Source organism: Magallana gigas, chromosome 6 (assembly GCF_963853765.1).
Source record: "Magallana gigas chromosome 6, xbMagGiga1.1, whole genome shotgun sequence".
Classification (NCBI taxonomy): Eukaryota; Metazoa; Mollusca; class Bivalvia; order Ostreida; family Ostreidae; genus Magallana; species Magallana gigas.
Window position 1 is genome coordinate 20,166,142 of NC_088858.1, and position 18,861 is coordinate 20,185,002.

The 18,861-nt window shown below is 29.0% G+C and overlaps 1 protein-coding gene across 1 annotated transcript in view; it reads left to right on the forward strand.

Annotated features, from left to right (window-relative positions):
* Positions 1-18,861, forward strand: part of LOC105337045 (centrosome-associated protein CEP250) — a 131,408-nt gene that overhangs the window by 53,726 nt on the left and 58,821 nt on the right. The window contains exons 14-39 of the mRNA XM_066088534.1: positions 1,145-1,372; positions 2,889-3,116; positions 4,173-4,335; positions 4,639-4,698; positions 4,851-4,913; positions 5,415-5,465; positions 5,998-6,060; positions 6,362-6,421; positions 6,902-6,955; positions 7,108-7,212; positions 7,783-7,845; positions 8,504-8,566; positions 8,698-8,760; positions 8,872-8,967; positions 9,322-9,417; positions 9,498-9,560; positions 10,436-10,498; positions 10,629-10,778; positions 11,082-11,141; positions 11,294-11,356; positions 11,856-11,906; positions 12,439-12,501; positions 12,803-12,862; positions 13,343-13,396; positions 13,549-13,653; positions 14,224-14,286. Of these exons, the coding sequence (XP_065944606.1) occupies positions 1,145-1,372; positions 2,889-3,116; positions 4,173-4,335; positions 4,639-4,698; positions 4,851-4,913; positions 5,415-5,465; positions 5,998-6,060; positions 6,362-6,421; positions 6,902-6,955; positions 7,108-7,212; positions 7,783-7,845; positions 8,504-8,566; positions 8,698-8,760; positions 8,872-8,967; positions 9,322-9,417; positions 9,498-9,560; positions 10,436-10,498; positions 10,629-10,778; positions 11,082-11,141; positions 11,294-11,356; positions 11,856-11,906; positions 12,439-12,501; positions 12,803-12,862; positions 13,343-13,396; positions 13,549-13,653; positions 14,224-14,286 (2,251 nt within the window). The remainder of the gene's footprint in view (positions 1-1,144; positions 1,373-2,888; positions 3,117-4,172; positions 4,336-4,638; positions 4,699-4,850; positions 4,914-5,414; positions 5,466-5,997; positions 6,061-6,361; positions 6,422-6,901; positions 6,956-7,107; positions 7,213-7,782; positions 7,846-8,503; positions 8,567-8,697; positions 8,761-8,871; positions 8,968-9,321; positions 9,418-9,497; positions 9,561-10,435; positions 10,499-10,628; positions 10,779-11,081; positions 11,142-11,293; positions 11,357-11,855; positions 11,907-12,438; positions 12,502-12,802; positions 12,863-13,342; positions 13,397-13,548; positions 13,654-14,223; positions 14,287-18,861) is intronic.

The window sequence follows — 18,861 nt, forward strand, 5'->3', positions numbered from 1 at the left end:
CATTGTTGTCTTTAATAAACATTTCACAATGACATACTACGTCAACTGAACCCACTCTTATCTTCAAATTCAAAGTTTTAGTGAAGAACGCTTTATAAAACGCGTTTAAATGAAGTGTCAGACCGCCTTTCAATGCCAGGTGGTGACAACCTATGTATAATAAAGTTTGGTTTGGGTGTTTTATAAATCATTACAGTCTTCTAGTATTATCAACCATTTTGCATATGGATTTGAGTGGTCTGAAGTGAACAGAGTATTGGCTTGTTATCACATTTTTAAAGCTCTAACTCTTAATAAGGCAGCTGTAAGTAACTGTTGTGTCTGTTCGAATCTGAAATGATTCTCACAAATGAATAAAAGTATCATAAATGAAAAAAATATCCTCAGTTTAGAAAATCCGTGAATAGTGTCGCTTATAATATGTTTATTTTTTTTTATCAATTTCACGTTACTTTGTGTAGGACAGGTGTTGTCCATATAATTTTTAGACCTATGAAAATAAAATTTCTAAATAAGAAGTGAATATGAAACATAAATACGCATTTAAAAAATGGGTTTAAAAGGGTGCAAGACGTGAAAAGAGAAACAACTTTTGTTGCATAATACTATACATGAACTTAGCAATGTGACTTACGTTGTGTCAGATGCAATTTTTAAAAATTTTATCGTAACATTTTTGAAATGGTTTTAAATTGCATTTTACCTTTTACTATTACTACCACTCCTTTTTTCTTATTATATTATTACTACTAGTTTTAGTACTACTACTACTACTACTTATACTACTACATGTACTATTACTGCTTCTACTAATACTTGTACTACTACTACAATTACTACTATTACTACTACCATTATTACATGTTTCACAACAACATCAACTACCACTGCTACTACATGTACTAATACTACTCTACTAATACTATTACTATTTCTTCTATTAATACATGTACTTCTACTACTATTACTACTTCAACAATTACAACTAATGCTACTACTACTACTGCTACTACAATCAAGTGGTAACATGAAAAGATATAGTTTAAGGATTATCATTACATATACAATTCTTATAGTATTATCAATAGTAGATGTATGAGTAGTTTCAAGCTATAACTTTTTGATGTTTATTTATAATTCTTAGGTTGACAATGACAGTACCTGTACAGAGACTGAAAATAACGAAGATGAAACAATGTCTCTTATAAACGGAGAAAAAACAGCTGTTGATGTTGGTCCATCGCAGAGTCTCCAAACTGAAGACATTAAAGATGACCAAATGGATGGGACAGAGGAGCGACATCAACATAGACATGTGGATGGGACAGAGGAGCAACATCAACATGGGCATGTGGATCAGCAAAATGAACAGGCAAGACTTACAAGATTTCAATTATCGGTGAACAATTCCTAGAATAGCAAGATTTATGTTTATGTAATAAAAGTGTTATTTCTTCTTTGAGTTTAAAAATCCTTAAATGAAAATATGGAAATTGATATAAACTATACTCATCTGATACCGTTATGTTCATATCGATGATCAGCCAGGATCAATAGAATTCTTAAAATATTTAAGACACCAGGAGCCTTATTTCGAGCCAGCAGCTACTACAATACAATATCTTGGGTTAACTCACATAAGCTGCGTATTTATCAACATACGTTTGACGTCTGTTGTCTTTGTTGTCTGTAATAAACATTTCACAATGACATACTACGTCAACAGAACTCACTCTTATCTTTTAATTCAAAGTTTTAGTGAAGAACGCTTTATAAAACGCGTTTAAATGAAGTGTCAGACCGCCTTTCAATGCCAGGTGGTGACAACCTATGTATAATAAAGTTTGGTTTGGGTGTTTTATAAATCATTACAGTCTTCTAGTATTATCAACCATTTTGCATATGGATTTGAGTGGTCTTAAGTTTACAGAGTATTGCCTTGTTATCTTTTTTTAAGCTCTAACTCTGAATAAGGTTGCTGTAAGTAAATTTTTTGTCTGTTAAATGATTCTCAACAAAGGAATAAATAAAAGTATCATAAATGTAAAAAAATATCCTCAGTTTAGAAAATCCGTAAATAGTGTCGCTTGTAATATATATATATTTTTCTTATCAATTTCACGTTACTTTGTGTAGGACAGGTGTTGTCCATATAATTTTTAGACCTATGAAAATAAAATTTTCTAAATAAGAAGTGAATATAAAACATAAATACGCATTAAAAAATGGTTTAAAAGGGTGCAAGACGTGAAAAGAGAAACAACTTTTGTTGCATAATACTATACATGAACTTAGCAATGTGACTTACGTTGTGTCGGATGCAATTTTTAAAAATTTTATCGTAACATTTTTGAAATGGTTTTAAATTAAATTTTACCTTTTACTATTACTACCACTCCTTTTTTTCTTATTATATTATTACTACTAGTACTACTACTACTACTACTACATGCACTATTACTGATTTTACTTATACTTGTGCTACTAATGTTACTTCTACTTCTACATGTACTATTACTGCTTCTACTAATACTTGTACTACTACTACAATTACTACTATTACTACTACCACTATTACATGTTTAACAACAACATCAACCACCACTGCTACTACATGTACTAATACTACTCTACTAATACTATAACTACTTCTTCTAATAATACATGTACTTCTACTACTACTACTACTTCAACAATTATAACTACTACTACTACTACTACTACTACTACTACTACTACTACTACTACTACTACTTCATTCAAGTAGTAACATGAAAGATTATAGTTCAAGGATTATCATTACATATATTACTCTAGTAGTTGTATCAATAGTAGATGTATGAGTAGTTTCAAGTTATAACTATTAGATGTTTATTTATAATTCTTAGATTGACAATGACAGTACCACTACAGGGACTGAAAATAGCGAAGATGAAACAATGTCTCTTGTAAACGGAGAAAAAACAGCCGTTGATGTTGGTCCATCGCAGAGTCTCCAAACTGGAGACATTAAAGATGACCAAATGGATGGGACAGAGGAGCAACATCATCATGGACATATGGATTGGACAGAGGAGAGACATCATCATGGACATGTGGATCAGCAGAATGGACAGGCAAGACTTACAAGATTTCAATTATCAGTGAACAATTCCTAGAATAGCAAGATTTATGTTTAGTAATAAAAGTGTTATTTCTTCTTTGAGTTTAAAAAATCCTTAAATGAAAATATGGAAATTGATGTAAACTATACTCATTTGATACCGTTTTGTTCATATCGATGATCAGCCAGGGTCAATAGAATTCTTGAAATATTTAAGACACCAGGAGCCTTTTTTCGAGCCAGCAGCTACTACAACGCAATAACTTGGGTTAACTCAAATATGCTGAGTATTTATCAACATACGTTTGACGTCTGTTGTCTTTGTTGTCTGGAATAAACATTTCACAATGACATACTACTTCAACAGAACCCACTCTTATCTTCAAATTTTTAGTGAAGAACGCTTTATAAAACGCGTTTAAATGAAGGGTCAGACCGTATGTATAATGAAGTTTGGTCTGGGTAGTGATGTAGTGAGAGAAACAACAGTCGTTGCTAGTGATGCAAAATCAGGGGATGATAATGCATCACAGAGTGTTCAAAATGAAAACATTGCCCGTGGTTATATTAACAGCGAAAAGATGCAACGTTCTGCTTCACCTACCACCATCGATTCACCGAATACTTCCATCACTATGATGCCCGTACAGGGACAGCCTCTTCGGGCATTTGGTGACGATATCGGTGATCCCGGTTTGCAAAATGGGGAGGTAAAAAATTTAGGAGTGGGAAAAAAATAGTTTACATTTTATTTGCTCATATCAGATCATATTGTTTGTATTTTAAGTTTTTGTTTACATCTTTTGATGATTTTAGTTTACACACATTCCAAAGTTAACACGTTTACATCTCTACAAACATGAGCATGAACATTTAACCTACCAAAGTTTTACCTACAAGTACAAGCATATAACATATACAACTACCTTGTCTAATGATAGAATGTTGAAATTCTTTCTAAAATTACCCAAACATTTTTACTTAACAAGTGTTAAGTATATATCTTTACAAATTCAATTCTTATTATCATGTATTATTTTAGAGGAAAATGTTATTTTATATTTGATAGATGTCTTTATATGAAAACGAGGCTGAAAATGACAACGCTGTGGATGCTGACAATTTTGAAAACGAAATTGATTCTCCCCAGTCATCAGAGTCTGGAAATGATATGGCTCATTACGAAGGCTCCAATGAAACCCTCAGTTACAACTTGCTCTCTGATATACAACGTAAATACTTAGTACTACTTTAAAACTATTCCAAAATTGCATTGTATAATCATGAACTTAAGTACTTTTGTTTAATACAATATGCTGGGATTTGTAAAGCCACAAAAAATGTGGAAAATGCGGAAAATGCATATTTTTTAAAAAAGAAAAGGGTCCTGATTCCTTATTGTGGAGAGTTCTTGCAAAAACACAATATGTGATATTTTTCGTGTAAGGTAACGCCTTTCCTCTGTTGAAGATGTTTAAATTTGGTCGTTCGTGTTGTTTAACTTAATTGAATGCATTTTAAACTTCTTTTTGCAGTTAAAACTTCACAAGAGAAAGAAATTGAAAAATTACAACGAGAGCTAAACATTAAAAATGGTACGTTTCAAATTAAAGAATATTTATATTATAGAAATAACATTTAAGGAACTATGTAACATGTATTTGTCTGACCTTCATATCATTAAGCATCCCTTGCAAATATACTTATATATTAATTTAATATGTATTTTATCATTATATACCGACAGAAAATCTGGCTACTTTAAAAGAAGAAATGAAACGTCGGGATGAAATTATAAATGAGAAAAATTGTAAGTATGATAACTGGAAAATACAAAGTTATACTTATAAATATCAACAAAAAAAAGAAAAAACTCATTATGGCGTCGAGTAATTATTTGTACTTTCAGAGATTAAAATGGTCAAAATGTTTATTAGATCTTGCGATAAATATTTTTAACTGAATGCCGATGTTACAACTTGATTCAAAAAGTTATTATTATTTTAAGTTCCTTTACTGAACTGTGTGGATTGAACTGCTAGGTATTATCATAGTCTGAATTTTACAAATATGTTGAAAGAAAAGCAATGAAAAAGTAGAAAAATATTGAAAAGGACAGAAGGCAGATTTTCTTAGTTTTATTGCAAATAAGTGATAAGTTGTAAATATCTGAAAGATGAATATTCTAAATATAGTGCCAATTTTATTTATTTTCATGTAGAATATTCCTCGTCCATACGAAATTTTTGTAAGGAAAGTTCATTTTAAAGTAATAATTAATGATTGATTTTTTTTTTTTTTTTACATTCAGCCGAAAACGCAGATTTATTGCACAGATGTGTTGCTTCGGAAACGTCCGCAGGTAAATTATGATATATGTTTATAAAATAAAATCCCTTTTATTTATCTTGTAACTCTACATATAATTCTACTGATTTTATCATAAAAGAAAAACAGTATAAAACGTCTGTTAACGTAAGTAAAAGTAAATCGAGTCCTTTTTGTTATTGATTAATAACTGGAAGTCAATAATTACATAAATGAAGTCGATTCATCTTTATTATACAATAAAGTTTCAAAAGTCGGTGCATGCATCACCGATGTTATGCATTTTAGATAACACTTTTCAATGACGTTTTTGCATCAGCATCAAAATCAAATTAATATATTTTTAATAAATGTGGCAATAAAAGATAGATTTACAGAAACAATAGTACATACTTTATATAATAGTTAAAATATTTGTAATTTATATTCTATCCAACATTCTGTATATTTTAATACCCTCACCATCGCCCAAGGAAAGAGACTTGCATTACATTGAATTAAAAATCAAGTAACATGACAAATTATGAGAGATCCCAAGTATTCAATGTAAATATTTTTCATTCTAGAAGCAGCTGATGATTTAAGAGAACAGTGTGAAGACAAAAATCATCAAATTGAAACACTGGAAGGTATTTTGCATGTTAAATTACTTATATAAATAAACGATTAAAAAGTATAAGGAAATTACATATGTTCGAAAGATGCATATGGTTTCATAATCCTATAATTTGTTAAATTATTCTTTTAAAAGTATTCCTGATATTGAGAAAGCTATTCAAATCATAACAAGGATTTTTCTATACATGTATATTGTTGTTAAACATTTTTATCTTAGATTGATGGTTATATACACAAATTTTATTTTTAGGAACTTCTGTTTGATATGTTAGCATGGATTTTAGATTTTACTTATGAAATACATTTATGTAGGTGATTTAGCTTCTGTGCGAAATGAAAACGAAAGTTTAAAAAGGCATCTAGAAAAAATTGGTAAGTAGTCGTGGAAAATGTAACATCCAGAAAATAGCAAATTAATCCGGTTTTTGTCAATTATTTTTATGATTGAAATATTTCAAAAATATTTGTAAATATTTATTTATACAATAAAAGGAAGTTTTTATCAGCTTTCTTCAAAACACTTATTAATATGATCCTTCTTTTACATATCGTCAAGCAATGTTTGCTCATTGGACAGAATCTTCAGAATATTACCAAACATTATTCCAATTTACGTCAGAGTTTTTATGACATCAACGTACACTTTTCTCCTTTGACTGAATAAATAGGTTGATTCGACATGTATATAGCATATAAACATACCTAACGCCATATTTTATCAATGTTAAAATGATATTCATATATAATATTAAAGCTTGCTGTTAGAATGTAAATGAAAAATGATTCTCATATACTGTTGATATAAGTTTGTCACATATATTGCTTTCATTTACAAACCACATTATTTTGTAGAAAACGTAGCTGCAGATCATCAGAGGTTAATTGATGAAAATAAAAGTCTTGATGGTAACCGTTTTTATAAACTAAAATTAATATGAACATAATTATAATGTCATTGATTATTATCATTATAAAATATTGAAACAACGCTTTATAAAGATTCAAAACAATTGAAAACATGATATTTTATGTATGTTTTGAATATTTTTTGAAAATAGAGTATTTAGAACAAGAAAGACAATCAAGCGCAGCATTGAAAGAAGAGACTCAGGCTTTGAAAGAACAGATTACCAACAACGAAGATGTTTTAAAGGAATTTGAAAGTATTTTTTACGGATACATCTCTTTCGTAGCCATCTTTAAGTGTGCTCTCCTAATAATGATCTCTGTATAAATGAAGATTACCGAATATAAATGGAAGGTTAACTTCAGTTGGTTTAAGAAACAGTTTACTGCATTCGCCTTCTTGTGGCATATGTATTTTTATAATCATTTTCTTGGATTAGGAAAAAAGTTTTCATGATTTGTCATTGTTTTAAGAATTCAAGGATTTCTGTAAATAGTATTCGATTAGTGAAGGATATTGATTATAATCTTAAGAGACCCGACGAATAAAATTATCAATGATATTACATATTGGAAATATTATGATTATGAGTCAAACAGTTGCGTTTCAAGCTCTATTTCCCCTACAATACCAAAGAAAAAACATTTTGTGGTCATTTTTGTATAAAAACAACTTTACAAGTGCTGCTTTTTTATTATATAAGGAGTATAATTTTTATTTAAGTGCTCACTGGCTTAATATTTTATTGCGTTTCATATAGATTGTACTGATGCTGAAATATTTTTGGTGCATCGATAAGCGGATAACATTTGTTTTTATTTAAAAGGTCAAATTAAAAAGGCAATTGAAGAAAAAGAAGAATTAGGAGCAAAACTTGCAAGCCGAAATGGTAAGCTGTGTAAATTTCTCAGAGAGAGAGAGAGAGAGAAAGAGAGAGAGAGAGAGAATAAAAGAGTGTGTGTGATTAAATGAGAGAAAGAGAGAGAGAGAGAGTGAATAATAAAAGAGAGAAAAAGAGAAAGTAAATAAGAGAGAGACATTTATGTTATTATGTTGAACATAAAAAGTAACGTTTTAGTATAAACAGTTTTATTTAATAATGTTTAACATGGGCCTATCCTATGTTTTATGCCTTATGATTTAACATTCACTCTTCCTTATAAATTTAACATTTCAAATGTGTATTTGATAATTCGAATTTTAAAAAACCCATAATCAAGTAATTTTATGCAATATAGGAGCATTTTGAAATCCTTATTGATAACCATCATTGTTATGACTTACGTATACATACATGTACTGTATACATGGAAATATTCGCCCCTTTCGCCGTTGTTGTCAACGGGCGAATGTAAGACGGGGCGAAATACGATGTCTTAAACTATCTCTTTTAAAACACATCTATGTCTGGGCGAATTCAAGACGGGGCGAAACTGTGTGCAAGAGAAGAAAATAACCATGTATACAGTATTTACTGAAAAACAATCATGAATCACTTGTTGGACGTGTTACGTGGTTAATGTTTTTATATCTATCTATTGAAATAGAGAACAATTCTGATCTTCTCTCTAATTACCTGGAGATGAAGAAAAAGGAAGAAGAGTTGGCAGGTTAGATTTTATTGTTGTTTTTACAAATATCCTTTTTTAAAACTATTTTGATCCAGTTCTTTCGAAGTGAATTTTTAAACAGTCTACATTAATGTGCTAAGTTTCAAATTATTTTATCTATATTTCTAAAGCTGAGCTAAAGAAAATGCAAGAAAATTATCAACACGAAAAACGACGTTCAGAGGAATTGTCAGGTACGATAAATTATACTTTTTTCTTAAGATTTGTTAGAAGATTTTTTGATACATGTATGTTTCGATTATTTTTAATTTATTTAATTTTAATTATGTTTTATTTTTCTCCAGATCAATTAAGTTTGAGAAACAAGGAAGTAATAACTACCGAAAATAAGTACAAACAAGAGATAGAAGAACTTAAAGCTAAATATAAAACTGAGAAGGGTAAATTTTTACATTTATCAGTCATGTTTCAATTACATTTTTTTTCCAATTTATCTTAAGAATGCAAGTGATCTTCGTTCAATCGAAAGAAAATGTAGGTAAATGTACCAAAAAGAACTTACAAGACACAAAATATAAAAGATGTTTAAAAACAAAATCATTTAATACAGCTAGTATGGATAATTACATGCATATCATTTTCACATAGATGCATGTACATACATGTATAACTAGTCAAGCACAAACACATATGGTGATTCTTTTTTTTTTACATTTTGGTCCCTTATCTAACATGTGAATGATGATTTCGTTGTAAAAGTATCTTTGTTATAGAAACATTTTATAAATCTACAGATCAAGCAGAAAAGGAGAAGGAATTACTAAAACAGTGCGTCACAAAACTCAATGAAGGCAGTCAACAACTTCAAGCTGAAAATAAGCGAATAAAGGGTAAGCTCTCTCTCTCTCTCTCTCTCTCTCTCTCTCTCTCTCTCTCCGATTATTCTGAACAGTAGTCTTGGCTTTTTCAGACGATTTACAGTTAAAGTCAAAGGAATGTGGAAACTTGAAATCTGAACGGTTGAGAATTACAGGTTAGTTTTTTTTTTAATTTTATTTATCTCATAGAAGTGGAATTCCCTACCTTTGGTCAGCATGTTCTATGATCATGATGATTTTCTACACCAATTAATGATATAACGATATAAAAAAAATTTAATAGTTACGTCATTTGCTAATAAATAGATTTTGAATAGTTACATCATTTGTTATTGCTGTTTAATGTATAAACGAGGAATTTTTGACCCAATTCCAGCAAATACAATTTATTATGGTTTGTAAGTTTGCATTTTATTATGAAAAAAAAGATAGTGTGAGCCAGCTTTCGTTAGAGGAAAGCAAATGACAAATTGAATGAAATGGAATAAGATATTTACCTATTGCACTCCCCCCCCCCCAAAAAAAAAAAATTGTATACATTTAAATTGAATATGTCTACAAAATTAAATACACTTGGTACGATATATACAGATATTTTAGGTCAGGTATATTTACAACAAGCCAATAAACAGCAATTTATAGTGGGAACGCTCGATTGGATGTTTGCATCTTTATTAATAAAAGTGTCCTTTGCACGCAGTTAATTACCCTTAATTTTTAACATCATTAAGTAAAATAAACGAAGTAAAATAAATGAAGTAAAAAACGTGTCTTTATATATATATATATATATATATATATATATATATATATATATATATATATATATATATATATATATATATATATATATATATAAGAATTTATTGTTTCAATGAAATTATTATACTTTTTCGATAGAAAGGGTATTCTGAAAGTCATAAAGATTTTTAAGAATAAACAAAAAACTTTTTTCATAGTATCCAGGTACCATAATATAAATCCCTCTTTTATGTATTGAAAATGATGTCATTTGAATTGATAATTTTAGGAGAGCTAGACGCTGCCAAAAAGGAAATTGCAGAGCTCAGTAATGAAAGAGATAAACTGGGAGGTCTGTAACTCTATCTATCTATCTATCTATCTATCTATCTATCTATCTATCTATCTATCTATCTATCTATCTATCTTAATAATAAACTATGTTCTTTACGTTATCTAACTATACATTTCGGGTTTTTTAGCTTACATTACCACTGTAAATGATGAAGTAAGGCAACTGAGAGCAGCTCTTGAATTGAAAGAAGCAGAGAAAAATGCTGCCAATGGTAACTTTGTAACTTACGAAGGCTCCAATGAAACCCTCAGTTACAACTTGCTCTCTGATATACAACGTAAATACTTAGTACTACTTTAAAACTATTCCAAAATTGCATTGTATAATCATGAACTTAAGTACTTTTGTTTAATACAATATGCTGGGATTTGTAAAGCCACAAAAAATGTGGAAAATGCGGAAAATGCATATTTTTTAAAAAAGAAAAGGGTCCTGATTCCTTATTGTGGAGAGTTCTTGCAAAAACACAATATGTGATATTTTTCGTGTATGGTAACGCCTTTCCTCTGTTGAAGATGTTTAAATTTGGTCGTTCGTGTTGTTTAACTTAATTGAATGCATTTTAAACTTCTTTTTGCAGTTAAAACTTCACAAGAGAAAGAAATTGAAAAATTACAACGAGAGCTAAACATTAAAAATGGTACGTTTCAAATTAAAGAATATTTATATTATAGAAATAACATTTAAGGAACTATGTAACATGTATTTGTCTGACCTTCATATCATTAAGCATCCCTTGCAAATATACTTATATATTAATTTAATATGTATTTTATCATTATATACCGACAGAAAATCTGGCTACTTTAAAAGAAGAAATGAAACGTCGGGATGAAATTATAAATGAGAAAAATTGTAAGTATGATAACTGGAAAATACAAAGTTATACTTATAAATATCAACAAAAAAAAGAAAAAACTCATTATGGCGTCGAGTAATTATTTGTACTTTCAGAGATTAAAATGGTCAAAATGTTTATTAGATCTTGCGATAAATATTTTTAACTGAATGCCGATGTTACAACTTGATTCAAAAAGTTATTATTATTTTAAGTTCCTTTACTGAACTGTGTGGATTGAACTGCTAGGTATTATCATAGTCTGAATTTTACAAATATGTTGAAAGAAAAGCAATGAAAAAGTAGAAAAATATTGAAAAGGACAGAAGGCAGATTTTCTTAGTTTTATTGTAAATAAGTGATAAGTTGTAAATATCTGAAAGATGAATATTCTAAATATAGTGCCAATTTTATTTATTTTCATGTAGAATATTCCTCGTCCATACGAAATTTTTGTAAGGAAAGTTCATTTTAAAGTAATAATTAATGATTGATTTTTTTTTTTTTTACATTCAGCCGAAAACGCAGATTTATTGCACAGATGTGTTGCTTCGGAAACGTCCGCAGGTAAATTATGATATATGTTTATAAAATAAAATCCCTTTTATTTATCTTGTAACTCTACATATAATTCTACTGATTTTATCATAAAAGAAAAACAGTATAAAACGTCTGTTAACGTAAGTAAAAGTAAATCGAGTCCTTTTTGTTATTGATTAATAACTGGAAGTCAATAATTACATAAATGAAGTCGATTCATCTTTATTATACAATAAAGTTTCAAAAGTCGGTGCATGCATCACCGATGTTATGCATTTTAGATAACACTTTTCAATGACGTTTTTGCATCAGCATCAAAATCAAATTAATATATTTTTAATAAATGTGGCAATAAAAGATAGATTTACAGAAACAATAGTACATACTTTATATAATAGTTAAAATATTTGTAATTTATATTCTATCCAACATTCTGTATATTTTAATACCCTCACCATCGCCCAAGGAAAGAGACTTGCATTACATTGAATTAAAAATCAAGTAACATGACAAATTATGAGAGATCCCAAGTATTCAATGTAAATATTTTTCATTCTAGAAGCAGCTGATGATTTAAGAGAACAGTGTGAAGACAAAAATCATCAAATTGAAACACTGGAAGGTATTTTGCATGTTAAATTACTTATATAAATAAACGATTAAAAAGTATAAGGAAATTACATATGTTCGAAAGATGCATATGGTTTCATAATCCTATAATTTGTTAAATTATTCTTTTAAAAGTATTCCTGATATCGAGAAAGCTATTCAAATCATAACAAGGATTTTTCTATACATGTATATTGTTGTTAAACATTTTTATCTTAGATTGATGGTTATATACACAAATTTTATTTTTAGGAACTTCTGTTTGATATGTTAGCATGGATTTTAGATTTTACTTATGAAATACATTTATGTAGGTGATTTAGCTTCTGTGCGAAATGAAAACGAAAGTTTAAAAAGGCATCTAGAAAAAATTGGTAAGTAGTCGTGGAAAATGTAACATCCAGAAAATAGCAAATTAATCCGGTTTTTGTCAATTATTTTTATGATTGAAATATTTCAAAAATATTTGTAAATATTTATTTATACAATAAAAGGAAGTTTTTATCAGCTTTCTTCAAAACACTTATTAATATGATCCTTCTTTTACATATCGTCAAGCAATGTTTGCTCATTGGACAGAATCTTCAGAATATTACCAAACATTATTCCAATTTACGTCAGAGTTTTTATGACATCAACGTACACTTTTCTCCTTTGACTGAATAAATAGGTTGATTCGACATGTATATAGCATATAAACATACCTAACGCCATATTTTATCAATGTTAAAATGATATTCATATATAATATTAAAGCTTGCTGTTAGAATGTAAATGAAAAATGATTCTCATATACTGTTGATATAAGTTTGTCACATATATTGCTTTCATTTACAAACCACATTATTTTGTAGAAAACGTAGCTGCAGATCATCAGAGGTTAATTGATGAAAATAAAAGTCTTGATGGTAACCGTTTTTATAAACTAAAATTAATATGAACATAATTATAATGTCATTGATTATTATCATTATAAAATATTGAAACAACGCTTTATAAAGATTCAAAACAATTGAAAACATGATATTTTATGTATGTTTTGAATATTTTTTGAAAATAGAGTATTTAGAACAAGAAAGACAATCAAGCGCAGCATTGAAAGAAGAGACTCAGGCTTTGAAAGAACAGATTACCAACAACGAAGATGTTTTAAAGGAATTTGAAAGTATTTTTTACGGATACATCTCTTTCGTAGCCATCTTTAAGTGTGCTCTCCTAATAATGATCTCTGTATAAATGAAGATTACCGAATATAAATGGAAGGTTAACTTCAGTTGGTTTAAGAAACAGTTTACTGCATTCGCCTTCTTGTGGCATATGTATTTTTATAATCATTTTCTTGGATTAGGAAAAAAGTTTTCATGATTTGTCATTGTTTTAAGAATTCAAGGATTTCTGTAAATAGTATTCGATTAGTGAAGGATATTGATTATAATCTTAAGAGACCCGACGAATAAAATTATCAATGATATTACATATTGGAAATATTATGATTATGAGTCAAACAGTTGCGTTTCAAGCTCTATTTCCCCTACAATACCAAAGAAAAAACATTTTGTGGTCATTTTTGTATAAAAACAACTTTACAAGTGCTGCTTTTTTATTATATAAGGAGTATAATTTTTATTTAAGTGCTCACTGGCTTAATATTTTATTGCGTTTCATATAGATTGTACTGATGCTGAAATATTTTTGGTGCATCGATAAGCGGATAACATTTGTTTTTATTTAAAAGGTCAAATTAAAAAGGCAATTGAAGAAAAAGAAGAATTAGGAGCAAAACTTGCAAGCCGAAATGGTAAGCTGTGTAAATTTCTCAGAGAGAGAGAGAGAGAGAAAGAGAGAGAGAGAGAATAAAAGAGTGTGTGTGATTAAATGAGAGAAAGAGAGAGAGAGAGAGTGAATAATAAAAGAGAGAAAAAGAGAAAGTAAATAAGAGAGAGACATTTATGTTATTATGTTGAACATAAAAAGTAACGTTTTAGTATAAACAGTTTTATTTAATAATGTTTAACATGGGCCTATCCTATGTTTTATGCCTTATGATTTAACATTCACTCTTCCTTATAAATTTAACATTTCAAATGTGTATTTGATAATTCGAATTTTAAAAAAACCATAATCAAGTAATTTTATGCAATATAGGAGCATTTTGAAATCCTTATTGATAACCACAATTGTTATGACTTACGTATACATATATGTACTGTATACATGGAAATATTCGCCCCTTTCGCCATTGTTGTCAACGGGCGAATGTAAGACGGGGCGAAATACGATGTCTTAAACTATCTCTTTTAAAACACATCTATGTCTAGGCGAATTCAAGACGGGGCGAAAACTGTGTGCAAGAGTAGAAAATAACCCTGTATACAGTATTTACTGAAAAACAATCATGAATCACTTGTTGGACGTGTTACGTGGTCAATGTTTTTATATCTATCTATTGAAATAGAGATCAATTCTGATCTTCTCTCTAATTACCTGGAGATGAAGAAAAAGGAAGAAGAGATGGCAGGTTAGATTTTATTGTTGTTTTTACAAATATCCTTTTTTAAAACTATTTTGATCCAGTTCTTTCGAAGTGAATTTTTAAACAGTCTACATTAATGTGCTAAGTTTCAAATTATTTTATCTATATTTCTAAAGCTGAGCTAAAGAAAATGCAAGAAAATTATCAACACGAAAAACGACGTTCAGAGGAATTGTCAGGTACGATAAATTATACTTTTTTCTTAAGATTTGTTAGAAGATTTTTTGATACATGTATGTTTCGATTATTTTTAATTTATTTAATTTTAATTATGTTTTATTTTTCTCCAGATCAATTAAGTTTGAGAAACAAGGAAGTAATAACTACCGAAAATAAGTACAAACAAGAGATAGAAGAACTTAAAGCTAAATATAAAACTGAGAAGGGTAAATTTTTACATTTATCAGTCATGTTTCAATTACATTTTTTTTCCAATTTATCTTAAGAATGCAAGTGATCTTCGTTCAATCGAAAGAAAATGTAGGTAAATGTACCAAAGAGAACTTACAAGACACAAAATATAAAAGATGTTTAAAAACAAAATCATTTAATACAGCTAGTATGGATAATTACATGCATATCATTTTCACATAGATGCATGTACATACATGTATAACTAGTCAAGCACAAACACATATGGTGATTCTTTTTTTTTTACATTTTGGTCCCTTATCTAACATGTGAATGATGATTTCGTTGTAAAAGTATCTTTGTTATAGAAACATTTTATAAATCTACAGATCAAGCAGAAAAGGAGAAGGAATTACTAAAACAGTGCGTCACAAAACTCAATGAAGGCAGTCAACAACTTCAAGCTGAAAATAAGCGAATAAAGGGTAAGCTCTCTCTCTCTCTCTCTCTCTCTCTCTCTCTCTCTCTCTCTCTCTCTCTCTCTCTCTCTCTCTCCGATTATTCTGAACAGTAGTCTTGGCTTTTTCAGACGATTTACAGTTAAAGTCAAAGGAATGTGGAAACTTGAAATCTGAACGGTTGAGAATTACAGGTTAGTTTTTTTTTTAATTTTATTTATCTCATAGAAGTGGAATTCCCTACCTTTGGTCAGCATGTTCTATGATCATGATGATTTTCTACACCAATTAATGATATAACGATATAAAAAAAATTTAATAGTTACGTCATTTGCTAATAAATAGATTTTGAATAGTTACATCATTTGTTATTGCTGTTTAATGTATAAACGAGGAATTTTTGACCCAATTCCAGCAAATACAATTTATTATGGTTTGTAAGTTTGCATTTTATTATGAAAAAAAAGATAGTGTGAGCCAGCTTTCGTTAGAGGAAAGCAAATGACAAATTGAATGAAATGGAATAAGATATTTACCTATTGCACTCCCCCCCCCCCCCCCAAAAAAAAAAAAATTGTATACATTTAAATTGAATATGTCTACAAAATTAAATACACTTGGTACGATATATACAGATATTTTAGGTCAGGTATATTTACAACAAGCCAATAAACAGCAATTTATAGTGGGAACGCTCGATTGGATGTTTGCATCTTTATTAATAAAAGTGTCCTTTGCACGCAGTTAATTACCCTTAATTTTTAACATCATTAAGTAAAATAAACGAAGTAAAATAAATGAAGTAAAAAACGTGTCTTTATATATATATATATATATATATATATATATATATATATATATATATATATATATATATATATATAAGAATTTATTGTTTCAATGAAATTATTATACTTTTTCGATAGAAAGGGTATTCTGAAAGTCATAAAGATTTTTAAGAATAAACAAAAAACTTTTTTCATAGTATCCAGGTACCATAATATAAATCCCTCTTTTATGTATTGAAAATGATGTCATTTGAATTGATAATTTTAGGAGAGCTAGACGCTGCCAAAAAGGAAATTGCAGAGCTCAGTAATGAAAGAGATAAACTGGGAGGTCTGTAACTCTATCTATCTATCTATCTATCTATCTATCTATCTATCTATCTATCTATCTATCTTAATAATAAACTATGTTCTTTACGTTATCTAACTATACATTTCGGGTTTTTTAGCTTACATTACCACTGTAAATGATGAAGTAAGGCAACTGAGAGCAGCTCTTGAATTGAAAGAAGCAGAGAAAAATGCTGCCAATGGTAACTTTGTAGTATAAAGTTAATTTTTAAATTTACTTGAAGTTTGTAAATACAAACCTTTTCGATGGTTAGTTGTATGTTTTAAATTTAAACCCGTTCTGACAAAAAGCTAAATGCGTACTAGTATCTCAAGAGTAATAGGACATTTGAAATTTAAAAAAAAAATCAGTTGTTGGTTTTCAACCTCGCCCCCCCCCCCCGATCTAAACATAAACAGGAAACAACTTAATGAAAGAGCTTGCTTTGCTTATACCATGGCCACCTGTAGATTGACGTGTTCAAATTGGGATAAACAATTGTTTATGGCAATCATTAATTCAGTTATAGAAAAAAAATCAGAGTGATACAGAATAAAGTGGATAAAATTTCGATGTTGAACATATTTACCGCTGCATTTGGTACTTGATAACATGCAAGGATTTATGTAATGTAAGGATAAGTGTAGATTCATATAGAAGACAAGGCCCCAAGATCATGAAGCAGTCTTAGACTTAAGTCAAATTTTATACACAGTGACTGTCTTACTGTCTTGCGATTGACAACATCGAAAAAATGAAATTCTATTTGAAAGTGTCGCTATATTATGTTGATAGTTACGAAGTTTAAGTGTAATTTTATGTCATATCATAATTTTATAAAAGTTTGCAATTTAGACTTCAGTCTAAAAATGCTTCATGGTCCTGAGGCCACGTGTGTCATAAAGCAAATTTTGTTCGAAAATATGATTATAAACCCTAACACAAAACTTGGTATGCATTCAGTTTTAATTCATGATCAACATTAACAAAGGTAAAATCTTGATATGAAAACATTGTAGAGTATTTTATAATAATTTAATTCTGGTTGTAACGGGGCATTTGATTGGATAGAAAAATTTAGTTAAATTTGTATAACCTGGATTGCACGTCACAAGACGTGTCACAATGCACCAACGTCAAAAACGTACTAATCCGCTTCGCGAATTATAAAGCGTAAATTGTCCCAACCCAGGTAATACTCGTATAACTTGGGTAGATATTGAGTTCGTTTCTTAAGTGAATGACGGCCAAAGTATATATATATATATATATATATATATATATATATATATATATATATATATATATATATATATATATATATATATATATATATATATATATATTTTTCCCAGTGTTTTTGTCTGTGATAACACTACGTATCGATTTTGTACTATATAACCCATAACTTTAAATTGGGGCGCCAGCGGGGTTTGCTTATTTATATTTAAATATTAAATCGTACAATAGCTAAAGATTATATAAATATAAGTAATAACGAATCTTTCTTTGAATATTATGAGGTTATAATTTCGGTCTTTATTGGATTTGATCACGCCCCGACCGAAATTATCACTTCATAATACTCAAAGAATGATTCCTTATATATATATATATATATATATATATATATATATATATATATATATATATATATATATATATATATAACAATTACTTTGCATTTACAGTTTTCATTCTTCAGTGTTAACATGACACTTTTGCAATTTATGTGCAAAAGTATTGCTATGGATTTTTCCCATTGTGAAGTCTAGCTTGTTATCAAGCAATGATTATGGTTGAGTGAAGGAGCAGTAAATAAGTGCGGTAAAACCTTCCAAAAAATTGACAAGATATTGAAAACAAGGCGACTCTCAGACCCTTCAAGCCTTTGATTTATCAACTAAAAACG